This window comes from Vanacampus margaritifer, chromosome 1 (assembly GCF_051991255.1).
Source record: "Vanacampus margaritifer isolate UIUO_Vmar chromosome 1, RoL_Vmar_1.0, whole genome shotgun sequence".
NCBI classification, from domain to species: Eukaryota; Metazoa; Chordata; class Actinopteri; order Syngnathiformes; family Syngnathidae; genus Vanacampus; species Vanacampus margaritifer.
The window spans coordinates 50,065,949-50,080,739 of record NC_135432.1 but is presented as its reverse complement, the minus strand read 5'-3'; the positions used below and the strand labels follow the sequence as shown (position 1 = coordinate 50,080,739).

The 14,791-nt window shown below is 39.9% G+C and overlaps 2 protein-coding genes across 12 annotated transcripts in view; one reads left to right on the top strand and one right to left on the bottom strand.

Annotated features, from left to right (window-relative positions):
* Positions 1-1,383: 1,383 nt before the first annotated feature.
* On the top strand, positions 1,384-4,359 carry insm2 (insulinoma-associated 2). The gene has a single exon (XM_077575075.1). The coding sequence runs from the start codon at positions 1,445-1,447 to the stop codon at positions 3,011-3,013; it is 1,569 nt and encodes a 522-aa protein (XP_077431201.1). The 5' UTR covers positions 1,384-1,444; the 3' UTR covers positions 3,014-4,359.
* A 100-nt stretch (positions 4,360-4,459) lies between these two features.
* ralgapa1 (Ral GTPase activating protein catalytic subunit alpha 1) overlaps positions 4,460-14,791 on the bottom strand; it is an 85,835-nt gene continuing 75,503 nt past the window's right edge. For 5 of the 11 annotated variants that reach the window (XM_077574170.1, XM_077574421.1, XM_077574256.1 and 2 more), the window contains 3 exons: positions 12,161-12,285; positions 8,067-8,175; positions 4,460-6,565 (listed from right to left, as the gene is read on the bottom strand). In XM_077574170.1, the coding sequence (XP_077430296.1) occupies positions 6,478-6,565; positions 8,067-8,175; positions 12,161-12,285 (322 nt within the window). In that variant the 3' untranslated portion in view covers positions 4,460-6,477. Of the gene's footprint in view, positions 6,566-8,066; positions 9,878-9,996; positions 10,029-12,160; positions 12,286-14,791 lie in introns of those variants that run through there. The other 6 variants (XM_077574333.1, XM_077574949.1, XM_077574860.1 and 3 more) reach the window with 4 other exon arrangements.

Here is a 14,791-nt window from a genome sequence, read left to right as displayed (position 1 = left end):
AAAAATAATAATAATAATAATAAAATAACACAATTAATGCTAAGACCAATTCATAACAGTAATAATAATTGTAAAAGGGCCCTGAAAATATTACAGTATGAGACACACTTTTCAGCTCACTTACAGATAGATTCAAGATTCCTTTACTGTGTAAACACATTGGAAATTTTTGCGGCATTACAGTGTGTTCCCACAACCAACAGACAAAAGACACCAAAGACATTAAACAGTGCAGTGCAATGAATTTAATTAATACAAATATATGAATCTCTCTCTCTCTCCATATGTACATATAGAAAGTCAGTGTTTAAAAGGGACAGTGTGTAGAATTTTTCGTGTTTTCAATGTTTATTTATTTATTTTAAAATTCACACTGATTTCAATAATATGCAAAAAAAAAGTTCTATCACATCAATTTATTGTGCTTTAAAAAAAATTTAATTGTAGGTCTAGTAATTGCTAATTACATTACATAAGTCAAGCCTCGCCTTAAAGGAGTCTGACATGTTTCACTGCGTCTTTCTGTGACCGAGACCTGAAAAAAAAAGAACTTCACAAATGGAACAATTGGTGGCATCTTCAGTGTGGTCTTTGTGTGCCTTTAAAATGCATGCGCGTGCTTTGAACTTGGGTCATTACATTCTAGTAGTTCACCACTAGATGGCACTAAATTACACACACTGTCCAGTGTGTCACCACATTACAATACCTAATTCTCCCTACGCAGATTTTGATATTTATGATGGATAATGGAACAGTTGAACAATTTTTTGACCAAGAAAAAAAACAAACAAACCTATATATATCTCCTCCCCTCCCAAACCACCCCAGAGCTCCACATATGGTAAGCTTTAAAAAAAAAGTTTAGTTAAAAAAGACAAAAAAAGCTTTTCCTGGCTGATTTTTCACTGTATATTGACTGCTACTTTGATTGTTTTTTCGATCCCATTTTATCAAATGACTACAGCCTACTTTTTTTTTAATCTAGTGTGTGCTTGTAAGTATTTGCTTTTTTTGCCTGTAGGCTACTGTGCACTTTGAGATTTATGTTATAAATGTAGTGTGAATAACGTCTGTTTGATGAAAAAGATTGATACTTCGTATGCTGAATGTATTCCAATTCTTTTCAGCGTTTTTTTTATTCACTCGTTATAAGTAACAGGAAAGTGGGCCGCCAAATTATCGATAAATATAATGCTGATATGGTAATGACGTTTTTCTATACGACCCTGGCGTAATCGGTTGGAAGCGCGCAAGAGGGGATCAAAAACAGCACCGCGCTCCAATCGCACCTGCACCCCCCACCCCCTCCTTCGTCCCCTCATCCGAGCCCTACATGAAAGTGGCTTCAGACAAGAGACCATGCTCTTTCTTGTCCGGTGGTGCCACGAGCATCATCACGACCACCACCTTCATCATCATCAGCACCATCATCATCGTCAGCATGCCTCGAGGATTCTTGGTAAAGAGAACCCGACGATGTCCAGCGTCGTATCGAGCGCGAAAAAGCAACAAGCTTACCACGTGTGATGATGATAAGAACCACCGCGCGGAGGCTGAGGTGAGCGAGTCCGAGCCCGCCAAGGAGAACCACGTGTGGGGTGTCCCGAGCCCCGACGTCGCGCCTCCGCCAGCGCCCCGCGAGGACTCATCGGGGGTGACTGAGGTGTGGAACCTGCACGTGGAGTCTGCTCTGGAGGCAGAGGCGGACCAACGCGCGCAGCTGCCGGACACCGAAGTAGACGTTGCGACTCCCGTGGGGGACTTCTCGCGCTTCTTCCCACCTCCTCCATTAATAGAAACTCGGAGCTCCAGATTTATGGAGCCGCACGGCGAGGGAGAAAAGGCGGCATTATTTACTGAGATGTGCTCATCCCCAGCAGCAGAAACCCAGATGCCGTTTTTGGTGAGTTCCACGCCGACGTCGATGCGAGTAGCAGCCGCCAACACGCACTTTTCTCCTTATGGTCCCACTCGGAAATACGACGTCGACGTGGCGCACCTGTTCCCGCCGCTAATTAACCCCCAACATCAGGTACCTGTGAGAAAACGCTCATTCCCAGAGTCGAACAGACCCAACAGAGCCAAAGCCAAAGTGAACCGCAAGCTCACCTTCGAGGACGAAGTCACCACCTCTCCGGTTTTAGGTCTGCGCATCAAGAAGGAGAGCCCGGAAGCAGCCCGGAAGTCGTCGGGAAGTCAGCCGCTGGGGGAGTTCATCTGCCAGCTTTGTAAGGAGGAGTACACAGACCCTTTGTCCCTCGCCCAGCACAAGTGCTCCCGTATCGTGCGCGTGGAGTACCGCTGCCCCGAGTGCGACAAAGTATTCAGCTGTCCCGCCAACCTCGCCTCGCACCGCCGCTGGCACAAGCCGCGTCCGGTGGTCGCCAACCCGGGAAGAGACCAAGCTCCTGCGGCGAATCATCTGGACGCGGACGGGAAGGAGAACGCTTTGCTGTGCGCCAATCAGCACCAGGCGGCGCGGGACAGTTCCGCTGCCCCTGACTCCGACTCGCCCCTTTACCCACACGACAGCGCCCCGCCGGGCCTGCTTATGTTCAACCGCAACTCGTACGAGCCCCTTGCGTTTGTCCACGAAGACGACGACGAAGCGGAGGTGTACGACTGTCGCTACTGCGGCAAGAAGTTCCGCCGGCAAGCTTACCTGAAGAAGCACATGGCGGCGCACGAGATGGCAACCGGGCCGTCGCCGACTTTGAGCCGCCAGGTCGTGTTCGCGTGTCACCTGTGCGGCGCTCGCTTCCCGTCGGCCGACATCCGCGACAAGCACCGCGTGTGGCACGCCGTGAGGGACGAGCTCCTGGGGGGAGGAGGCGGCCACGGTTTCGGGGCGGAGGGATACGGGGTGAACAGGGGGCGCGAGCAGCAGCTGTTCGCGTGCGAACACTGTCCCGCCACCTTCCTCAGCTCTCCGGGCCTTACGAGGCACATGAACAAGTCTCATCCCGGAGACAACATGCACGTCATCATGCACATGGCCGTCAGACACTGAGGCGTCCGATTTTCTTCTTCCACTCACCCGTAACCAGACGCAATATTAGGTACACCAAGCGGCCACGGGGGAAGATGACGAAACTCGGTCGGGCCCGTGACTGACAGGGGTTCGAAAATTACAATTAAGTACTGTATTTTCGGAAGATGTAACCCGAATTTGCACCTAACAACGCGCTATAGTCTATCACTAACCTATAACGCAGCATTAAGTCATAGTAGGCTAAATACTGTATTTGTATGATTTTTTTTTTTAAACCCGATATATAAAATGGGTAAATGAAAAATCCACTACACACGACATCATACTGCTAACTGGTTGTATTATTTTGTCCCATAAATATAATAATAATATTAGAGACAGTTCGCAGTTTGCACTGCAAAACACTGCAAAACCCACAAGCACAACAAACATTGAATTGCCAACTCAAACACGTTGATAATGTAAATTGAATACTGTATAAACAGATGAATATGGCCATGCTTTGGCATCCCATTAAATGATTTAGGTGTAGGTAATATTTTGTCCTACGACTGTTTCTATTTAAAAAAAAATCGCCAACCTATTAAAATAATGGCCTTAAGTCATATTTCGACAAAATATATTTTTTAGCCATAAACATATCCTTAGGATACTGACATATTTAATTAAACAGATCATTCAACTTCTGAAATGAAATTATTGATTAAAAAAATAATAGAAACCCAGGTTGTTTTACGTGTTTTCTGGAGGGGAAAACTGGAAAAAGACTTCGGCCATTACTTAAGTAAAGAGACGAAATACTGTATAGTTAAAAACACGTGGATACGTACGAATTGAGTAGTGAACTATCCGCGGTGCTGAAACTAACAGAGAGGAATTTTATTATGACAATGTGAATTTGAAAATGTTGAAATTCAGATGAATACAAAGCAAATGTGTTCACTTCATGAATTACTTTATTTATTTTTTTAAACAATTGGGGTTTTTTGGTAAAGTTTGCGTACAATTTTTTTTTGTTTTGGCACAATTTCTGGTCTTTCCCTTTGGTTGTGTATGAGCTGTATCAAACAGGGCAGGTAATGAAACGGATAACTGTTTTCAGGTTTTACTTGTGCGACTCACACATGACTGTCCAAGATGTTTTAGACTTTTTAAACAGTACAAACCTTAGGCTGAAAAAATAAATAAATAAATCACTCACTTGCCATAATATGCCTTTTATATTAAATGTGCCAATTGACTGAGGCATAACATATTTTCATATAGAAAAGGAAAATTAACATTAAGTCCTATAGTAAAGTCCTTAAATATAAATTACTGACAAAAGAATTTTTGATGCCCAATATGTACAGTATGTGATTTAATCCAGTGCGTATATTTTAATATGTTCAATGTGACATAAGTGTCAATAAATATTCCTGCAGAATGAGGATCCTGTGTTCTTTTAAAGCAATTTCACACACATCAGGGAATATTATCAAGTTTATTATCAACACATCCATGCTGTTTTGCGTGTGTTTACTGTAGATGTTACACAAGCATACACATTGACAGTAAGATTTTGTGAAGCATTTGTCAAGAGCCGTTTACATGATCAAGACATGCACGTAAGATACTGGGCTGGCATCATGCAGCAGCCCATGTATAATGCCTGTTACATACAGTACATGGGGCAGTGTCCCAAATAGGAAAACAAGCAGCAAACGTCCCAAGAGTGACCATTTGCTCAAGGTCAGCCTCACGGGTGCACGTCAAAAGAGGCATTCTGCTATAATGTTCTGTAACAGCATGAGGGCAATGCTGCGGGTAGACATGTCAGGGGTCTGATATGTCAAAATAAGTTTTGAATGACCCAAAATGTGCACTAATGGATCATCTTTTGTACAAAACTGCTAATTTTTGTAACAGACTCACTCACTCAAGTCAACATCCACAAGAGAGACTGATCATCAGCATAGTTGATTTAGACCTAAGGTCAGACACGTAATGAAACAGATTGGCTATGTTGAAAGATAAATGTCATGTGACCTGAAAGCAGTGTGATTTAAGTTACCTGGTAGACTTGGGCCACTGGTTAAGAGAAATTTGGGGATTAACAAAACAATTCAGAGGCCAGATTAGTTAAGTAAACCAGAACTGAAGAGTGTGAAAAGTTTGGGCAGCAACAATGAAATTAATTTAATGAGGAAGCTCAAACAACAAGAAATTGACCTTTTTCATATTTTTAAATGTAACAAGTTGTATATACATTTTCTTCTGAAATTGGAATCTACGATATAGAAAAAACAACAACCGAATTGCAACAGCCATTGCAGTGAAACAGTTCTTTAATGGTATGAAAACAAAAAGTAAATGCCAGCAAAGTTCCTCATCATGTAATGCGAGTGGAAGAACATTTAATCGAGAAGACCTTTCGGGCGTTTTCCAGGAAAGAAATGTTTTGAGGATGTTTAAGTACTATGACGCCTCATATTTTCAATTTATTTTAAGGCACGTCTACTTTTGTGTTTAACGAGATTAGCCAGTGATCCACAACAATGGAGCTCTTTATTCCAGACTATACGGTAATGAAGATATTGAATGACTGTAGTGTAGCGTTTTAAATTCAGTGTCATTTTCAATTCTATTCCAGACTGAAGTGCTTTCGAAAAGAGGAAGTCTTGAAGCATAAAATCTTGTGTGAATCCACATTTGGTTTTTGCCGCTTTTGTCACTCACGTTTCCCACACGATAGATATGAATATATCTAATATATATAATTATACTCATAGGTGAAAAGAATGATAAAGCAGTGGTTCTGTTGCATTGAATGACTGACTGGAGGAAAAATAAAAGTAACAAACATCAGTGCTTGTCCACATTTTACAGCAAAAATCCCGACAACTCATTTGTTCAATTTGAGCTGTAAATATACAGAATGTATTTGTTTTTTGGCTCGAGAGTTCTCTATTGTTGGCAAACCATTTTTAGTTTCTATTTACATTTGACAAAGGGCCAACTTGGAAAACTCTGTCTTTAACGTCTTTGACTGCACGGAGAACAAAAATAGATTTATAATATTATTAGCTTCATGCAACTTTCCACTGAAATAATACAATTATACAGGATTTCTCATGATATCGTTCAAGATGAAGATGTCATGAAGGATAAGTCTCCTAACATATGCGTGGAACAGGAGTTTGTGCACCTCTATCACTATAATCGCTTGTGTGTATACACGCACGCACGCACGCACGCACAGTTTTAAAGTAAAGTAACAGTAGAGTATTCCACAAAATACAGTAGCACAGACAGTCTATAACAAGTATTTTTGGAGCATATGACTGTGACATCCAAATTCAGACACAACAAGCTATTGTATTCGTTTGTAATTTGTTTGATTTGAAGTCCAGTTGGAAACGGGATGTGATATGCAGACGTCACGTCAAGTCTTATTGGCCGATCCAGAGGAACGTCGAAGCTTCATGGACATGCGCGTCTTGCTAGTTCGAGGAGACATGGGGGAGGCCGAGTCGCTCCCGGCCTCCCCAAGTGCCGGACTTTCGGACCGAAGAATCTCGAGGCAGGAGCCTGTGGGGTGGGTGGGAGGGATGAGGAGGAATATGGTGACGGGTGACGAGGGAGATGAAGATTGAAGAGGGTGAAGATGATGAGGGGAATTGCAAAAAAGTTACACTCCATGTCACAAACACACACACGTCAAGAGACGGCTAAGAATATTTTTTTTAGGGCTCATTCTAATTCCATAAAAGACAAAAGTTATTTCTAAATGGACAGACACACAACAAAGCACTACAGGTGAAGAGCAACATACTGACATATAAAGGTGAAAAGGTTAGACCACACTTGATTGTGTGTGTGTGTGTGTTTGAGATGCTCTGAAAGTTTCATGTCTGATTGTTGCTACTTTGTTTTTGAAACCATTCAAAGTGAAAATAATAATAATAATAATAAGAGTGAGAATTGAGTGACAATTGTAAAAATTATTTAGTGAGTTATGAGTAACCTGACATGATTTTTTTGAGAGATGATATATGCGATATGTTCAGCAGTTTTTTTTTGTTTTGTTTTACTTTAACTTTCCTGTGTATTCAAAACAACCATGCAACTTTTCCTTGCGCTAGCTTAATGCCATAGATGGACTAACAAATAGCTTTGTGAGTCATCGTGTTATAACCTTTTAAGCATCAGATATTTAAACACAAACAGTACAGCAAAATTACAATAAAATCAAATAAATAAAAAAATAAAAAAAAATAAAAATTATCATTAAATTACAATATTGAAATACTCACAGGCAGATATTCTCTATCCTCTGCCAAAGACGACTAATATTACGCAAGTTATTTAGTAATTTATAGTAGTTGTGAAAGTCATCTTTGTTTGTGTCTGACTGTATTTTACTGCCCCCTGGTGTTTAAGGCACACCAGAAATAGTCACAATGGTTTAATTATGATGCACAAACTATGCTTCATATTCCACTTTATTGCTATTACTGTGCTTTTATGAAGTACAATATTACCGAGTGCTATTTTCTTGATTAAAAAAAAAATATATATATATTTTTTAGGCTGCTGCATAGGAGTAATGGCACCAGCAGTTATTTTTTAAATGACTTAAACTCGCACCTCACGGCACCACTTTTCCGAGTATTTTTTGAGTGTGGCTACATTAGGATCATCATAAGATTGGGCAGTGTTCTGTTTGGCTGTCTTCGAGTTATTGAGTAACGTCTCCCGTAATTTCCAAAACATTACATTGCAATTGCACACTGACTACTTACTCCACAAGGCACACTCAATTATTGCCATACTTACTTTATTTTTTAAGTTGAGAAGTATTTTTATTCCAAATAGTGTTAGTATAATTTAGTTTAGAGATGGCGTGTTCCGACTTGCCTACAAATTCATGGCTACAAGCTCAGACCTCACTGTATTGTCACATCCTTTTTTTCCCAACACTTTGGAAGCAACAATAAATACAGTTTGATGCTTGGAATACTTCATTTAATAATACGGATAATCTCGAGTTATTTCACGATACAATACAGTATTTGTATTTCTGTCATACCATTCACAGCTGGCGTGAAGGACCTTCTGCTTCAAACCTTTGCCTTTCACCCTGAGCCGAAAACTATCAAGCGATTTGGGGACCATTAGACACAAAACACTATGCTCCTCTGAAGGGGAGGATGGTTGGTGCCATGCAGGAGAAAGACAAATATCACAAGACAAAGATGGAGGAAAGGAGAACAAACAAAAGGAAAAAAATTAAACATAGAGAAAGAAGGGAGCACAAGGAAGTATAATAAACCAAAAATAGCAAGGATGGCAAAAGGAGAGGGAGAGAAAATGCAAATGAGAAGAACGGAGAAAGAGAGGATAAGGGAGGAAGTAGGGAAGGAAGGATATTGATGAACAGAATGGAAAAGGAAAAAAAAATGTAGAGATGGAAAAACGGAAAACATGAGAAATGAGAATAGTAAAACACGGCAAAAAAATATTAAAAACAGAAATGGACAGAACAGAAAATGGATAAACAAACAGTACATGGAAACCATTTTGAATCTATTTATTCAGAAACTTACTGCCCATAATTGCTAACTTTACAAACATTTTTCTTTTCTTTTTTTTTCTTCTTCTTTCTTTACAAACATTTTAACGCTGTCTTCTATTTAGACATACTGTATTTTAGCTACATTCAATGGCGGAGGCCTGGGGTGGGCACGGGGTGGGCACGGGGTGGCCACACCCCCCACTGTCCCCCTCGGCTCCTGGATTCAACAATATTGTCAATACCTACTAAATAATTGATATCTTAGCTCCTGAAGCAGATAGAAACATAATTCCAAAAATACTTCAGATCTTACACATATGGCGTTTACACAAACCTAAGTTTATTATTATAAACCTTCAATTTAAAAAAATAACAATCAACAAACAACTGTGTTGCTCGCATCTGTGTTTTTGGACACAGTTGTCATGTTGCCTGAATGTCAGCCTATGTTAGTGCTATGTTAGTTCATAAAAAGGCATCATTTACTTGTTCTTGTTATTTATTTATTTGTATGTTTAATGTTCAGTGTTTTGAACAAATAAATTTGTGTAAAATCAACAGGTTTTTTTTGAATACTTAGTCATGAATTTCGCTGTGCGGTTTCCTTTTCTACTAATTGTGTACAGGTCAGTAACTGACATTTGCCTTATTGCCGGCAAGTGGCAGAAAGCTCTATTGTAACTGAGCAACTCATTGACAATTGTAACAGCTCCAATGCATTGAATTCATAACATATGCTCTGAAATTATTTTATGCAGCTCACTAGTCGGTGCTCGGCATGCGAACGGTATGGCTGCATGAGAACCACTTGTCTAGACATTTCAGGTATGAACTTATGGCCACCCCTATTTAAGTCATGGTTACACCCTGGCCACCCCAATGAAAAAATTCTGGCTAGGCCCCTGGCTAAATTAGCCGTTACATATGCTAAGAGTGTGTGTGTGGTGCTAGAAAAGCAGGAGAGGAGCAGACATGAGGTTAAGGACAAAGTATGACAAGTTGAGTGAGATCAAGTCAAGTTACAGTGTTAGTAGTCAGGTTGAAGGATCAAACTTTCTAACGCTTAAAGAGAGAAGAAGATGTCATGTCCACCTTAGAATGCCGTTTGATTTTGCAAAAAGAAGTTATTCGTAGACCAGAAGCAACAATCCCAAACAAGGCCGATAAAGGCCGAAGTCATTTAACGCTTTTGTACTATCCTGGAATTTACGACACTTTGAACAAGATAAACTCGTGTTTTGCGCCAAACTGCACTCAAAGGAAGAGTTGAAAATGACAATTCCTTCTGGAAAACTCAACACAGGCTCCCTGAAACACATGCAGACCTGTAAGTGTAGGAAAGGCAGAAAAATGTAATGAGAAAAAAAGAAAAGAAAAGCACAAGTGAGGCTGGACTGTGAAAGGGAAGAGCCAATCAGACTGTTGTTCATGTGACCGGGCTTACCTTTTAGCTATAGGCAAGTGACACAATACGATCTAAAGAATGGGGGAGGGGGAGAAACAGAAGAAAACATAGACAAAGAACAACCAAACAAAAAGACAGAACAAATGAAGATAAAGATAATCAGAAATCAACCAAAGGGGGAGGGAAAAAAAACAGAAAGAGAAGAATGTTTGATCACTGCGTTGTTATAGAAGGCCGTTAGGGACTTCTTTCAGAGCACAGGATGTCTGTCAAATCAAATCATGAATTTAAAAGATGAATCTGTCCTGAAATGATGTTGACGTTTGACGTGTCACCCTGTGCGCTGAAACAATCAAGTGTTTGGGGCTGAACAACACACGCACACACACGATTGCTCGTTAGGGTGTACGCACGCTAGGTCATTCGTTCACTTTCAAACACGCGGACACAATTGACACCCGCCGTCTTTAAACAGTCTTTAAACAGCCTTCTGCACGTTAAGTTGAGATTTAATTTGTATTCATCTCTATTGTGAATATGGCTGTTATGATTAATATTGGGCCAGAGGAGCAATCATGACGTACATTGCGCATCAACCAACCCAAGCGGATTCTGGATTATTATTATTATTATTATTTAACTCATTCAAACCCGAAAACATATATATAAAAAAAAACTTAACACTGTGTCCTTCACTCCCAAAAATGTATTTATGAGGTTTTTATGGGTTTTTTTTTAATGCTAGATTATTCAGAACACTTTGATGGAGCTTCTGACCTGAAGAGGTCCCTTAAAGCAATGGTAGTTATTACAAAAAATGGCCAGCAGGTGGCAGCAGAGTATAAGAAATCAGCCAGGGCCATGTTGCAACAAGCTCTTTTCCCCACTATTTTAAACAGGTTTGTGAATAATGATGAACCTTAGCTATATACCAATGCTAATTGTTGCAAAATGGAAACAGATACAAATATTTTTTTTTCTTGATGAAAGAAGAGACTCTAATCTTTCTTTTGATTGGTTCCATGTTTTTATTGCAACAATATTCTGTGGCCCAAAATCCAGTAAAACAGCCGGGAGCGAAGAGGGTTGCTTCAGTGAAAATTGCTAGGAGTGAATGAGTTAAAAAAAATAATCTGAATATCCTGGTGGCGAAATAATTGTGTATGTCAAATTGTGTTTCCCAAATTGGTCTACCTGTCACTATACATGACAGGCATAGATAGTTGAACAAAGTTACATTATCTTTAGTAAATAAGTCATTTCAATTGAATGAAATTGGGTAATATTTTGCAGCGCACCAGACGATCTCTTATGGTAACGTATTGATTTACATTATGCAAAGTAGACCAATCGCTACAGTGAATGTGTTTGTAGTAGTAAGTAGCATTTATTTGAATCATGCACGCCGCTAATTATTGTCAATATGTGCCCTTAGATTGACTGGTGACCAGTCCAAGGTATACCACATCTGTGACCAAAAGTCTGTTGTGATAGACTCCAACTTAGCCGCAATCCTAATGTGGACAAGTGCTCTAGAAAATGGAAGGATAAATACGCATATTGCTGGGCCACGGCCAACCACGCCAATAAAGGGGAAGCATACCGCACACCAGTGCACTCACACTGGCCAATAGGAATGGAGTTTAAGTTTGAAGTGACGTACGTCTAGTGTGAGCACATCCTATTTGCCACTCATCCTGCATGTCATTCAGCCTCAAAGTAAAGTTATTAATATCATTATTATAACAAGCCACAACAGCTGGTGAGATGAGCAAGTATGACAGGAGCAACAAAATTGCACACACATCTGAATGACAACGCAAACACAAATACAAAATAGCTAAATGTACTGAAGTGCTAAAAATAGGCTTATTTTGGAATCTTGTAATCTTGTTGTAAAGAAAATATAACACAATTGTAAATAACTGCACATGTAAATGAGTCACAGGACAGCACGCCAATTTAAATGACATTTAACCAGGCTCATAATGGAAGACTGAATCAGGATGTGCCATAGTGGGTGGGACACACATCACATGGGCACAGATAAAAAAAAAAACTTGGCCTTTCATCTATATGCAGATGTTTAGTTTTGTCCTTATGAATTGAGTGAGCTTTTGGACAACTCACTGTAGTTATTCTGTTATTCTATGTGAAAGTTGTGGCTCACAACAAAAAGACAGTGTGAGTGGCACTGCGGTACCTGCGTCTGTAGGCAGATGAGTGCAAGGAGCAGGACTGTAGACGCGAGCAGCGTAATCCTCAAAGGTTGTTGGCTCCTGATGATGCTGCGCAATGGTTTCCAAATATCGGGCGCGTTCCTCATAGCTGATGTCACATGTCAAGGTGAAATCAAAATACACATGCATATACTGAAGGAGTTAAAAAAAAGTTAGCGCTATCAGTGGGGAAAGTTTTATCAACGTTTATATGATGTGCCTGTGAATATTCACATTCATTCAGTTCATTTCATTCTCAGGGAATTGACTTCATTGCAATTAATCAATTTTCTAGTTTTCTTAGAAGACGTTTCGCCTCTCATCGGAGCAAGCTTCATTAGTTCTTCGTTAGGACTGCACCAGTCAGAGTTGGTGAGGAAAACTCAACTATTTATGCTCTAAATTCGAAGTAACACCAACCACAAATGATATCATTCTTTTGTAATGCCAAACAACAGTTGTTAAGATGCCTTGCAATGTGGCCTCATTAATATTCCATTCACTTGTAAAAAGTAGGGATGCTCGATATCACTTTTTTCCCCAGACCGATGCAAATACGAGTATTTCCGTGAATACTCACCGATACCAAGTACAGATATCTAGTGCCTATGATGCATACAATTTCAGATAACTGTGAACAATGACCTTTCATTTGTTCTGACACACATGATGATTCACCAATGTGTCAAATGGCCGAATTGTAGCAGTCTAATGAATATACTTTTCTTTAAATTGAGACTTGTTCCTAAGGAGTGCTGTAGGATCAAAAGCCGTGGTTCTTAAACTTGTTGGCGGTACTGAGCCTCACCAGTTTCCGATGCACATTCACCAAACCCTTCTTTATTGAAAATTCTTCTTATTATTTTTTTTAATTTAAGACATAGGTATCGATATATAGGGTTTACTAATGAACAAAATGAACAGGGATAGTTGCCTTTTTATTAAATCTGGCTCTCTTCACCTAAAATTCAGAAAGCGTTGTGTTCTTGTATACCCCATCTCCATGCAACTTAAAAGCGCATGTTACAAGTTTGAGTGTTAAAATATATATTTTTTCCACCCGCACGTTTTAAAATTTGTATAAAGGACAGGAGACACTATTGTGGCACAATGGTTGTTGCCCCTATTTTCCTGTAGATTCAAATAATGATGAGAGTTTCAGGTACGAAACTTAAGGTTTTCACCTGAGTGTGATGTCAGGCGCGTGCACTCTCTCGCTCCGCGGTTGCGCTGGGAAGGTCGGAAGTGTTGGGAGTGTGATAGCGAGTGTGTAAAAAGACAAGTGTGCGCAATAGGGGATATAAAAGTCTGTCAAAATAATAATGAACAAAGACTGCAGTGCGACCCTGTGTCTTGCAGTGGCTCCTTTTGTTCAATCATCGGGTTGAAATTTTGGCAACATGCAATGGGAGTTGTCCCCGGAGGTGACCATGCATGCGTCTCCCGACCACGGTCAGGATAGCGATCAGGAAAGGATAACACCTGTCTAATGTGACGAAAACTGAAGTCGCAAAAGCGTTACATGAGGACGTGGATCAATATTGGAGCCACGTTAAAATTGGAGTAGGTGGAAAGACCTAAGGGGATGAAAGGGGAAGCATAGCTTGCTTTCTTCTTGCTAAAAAGGTAAGACCTCGTCACGAAAATGCGATTTATGATGAGCAATGCACAATAAAACTACCAATAACTAACGGGCGCGTGCACATCGCTGATTTCCATTCCGCTTTTTGCCAGAGGGTTCGACAAAAATGCAAAAAACTTAGAAACTTAAATCATGCCCCTTTAAGTTTATCCAAAATTAATATATTAGGTTTAATTAATTGTGAGTTCATTAAACAATATATTAACTTTGGATGAATTTAATTCAATTGTGTGTTACCACTTAAAGCGATTGAAGTAAGTTGCTCAACAATTCTCTTTTTACAGTGTAATAATTGTGTTGCCTTTAAGGCTTTTCTATATGAGTAAGGTCATGGCTTATAATAACGTTAGAAATATTTCTTTGTCATTAAAAAATAAATAAAAATACTATTTGTTTGGATGGATAATTACTAATTTTATTTATGTTTAATGGAAAAGTATTATCGCTAAATGGACTTCCGGCTTCCGATGACATACTTCCGGTTTGCGAGCAAAACAACATGTCTGCCTTCACCGAGCAGTAAGGAAATGCTATCCACTGCCATGCCATCCATGTTGAATTATTAGGCAAGAACGCCATAAGTTTCATTTGATTATATTTTGCGCATATGAGCGTGAATATTAATGCTTATTTTTGTCGCAATGTTGTTATAAATAATTTGATGCAATTTCGCTTACAATGGCGCTACAGTGTATATAGCGATTGACTTATTATTATGGACCCAATCTAAAACCCACAATAGAGTGAATCCACAATAAATGAACCACCAACCTCTGTACAAAAAAAAATAAATCACGTTGTACCATAACAGCCACAAGTCGACTACTGAGCGTACCAAATTCCCTGCAGCACAAATAGGCCTGGTGATGTAGATGTAGTGTGATCACCTTCAGCTAGTCAAGCAGAGCGTATCATCACGAATCATTTGAGTTGGGTGCGCACCTTGACCTCCGCCGAACCCCAGAGACTGACT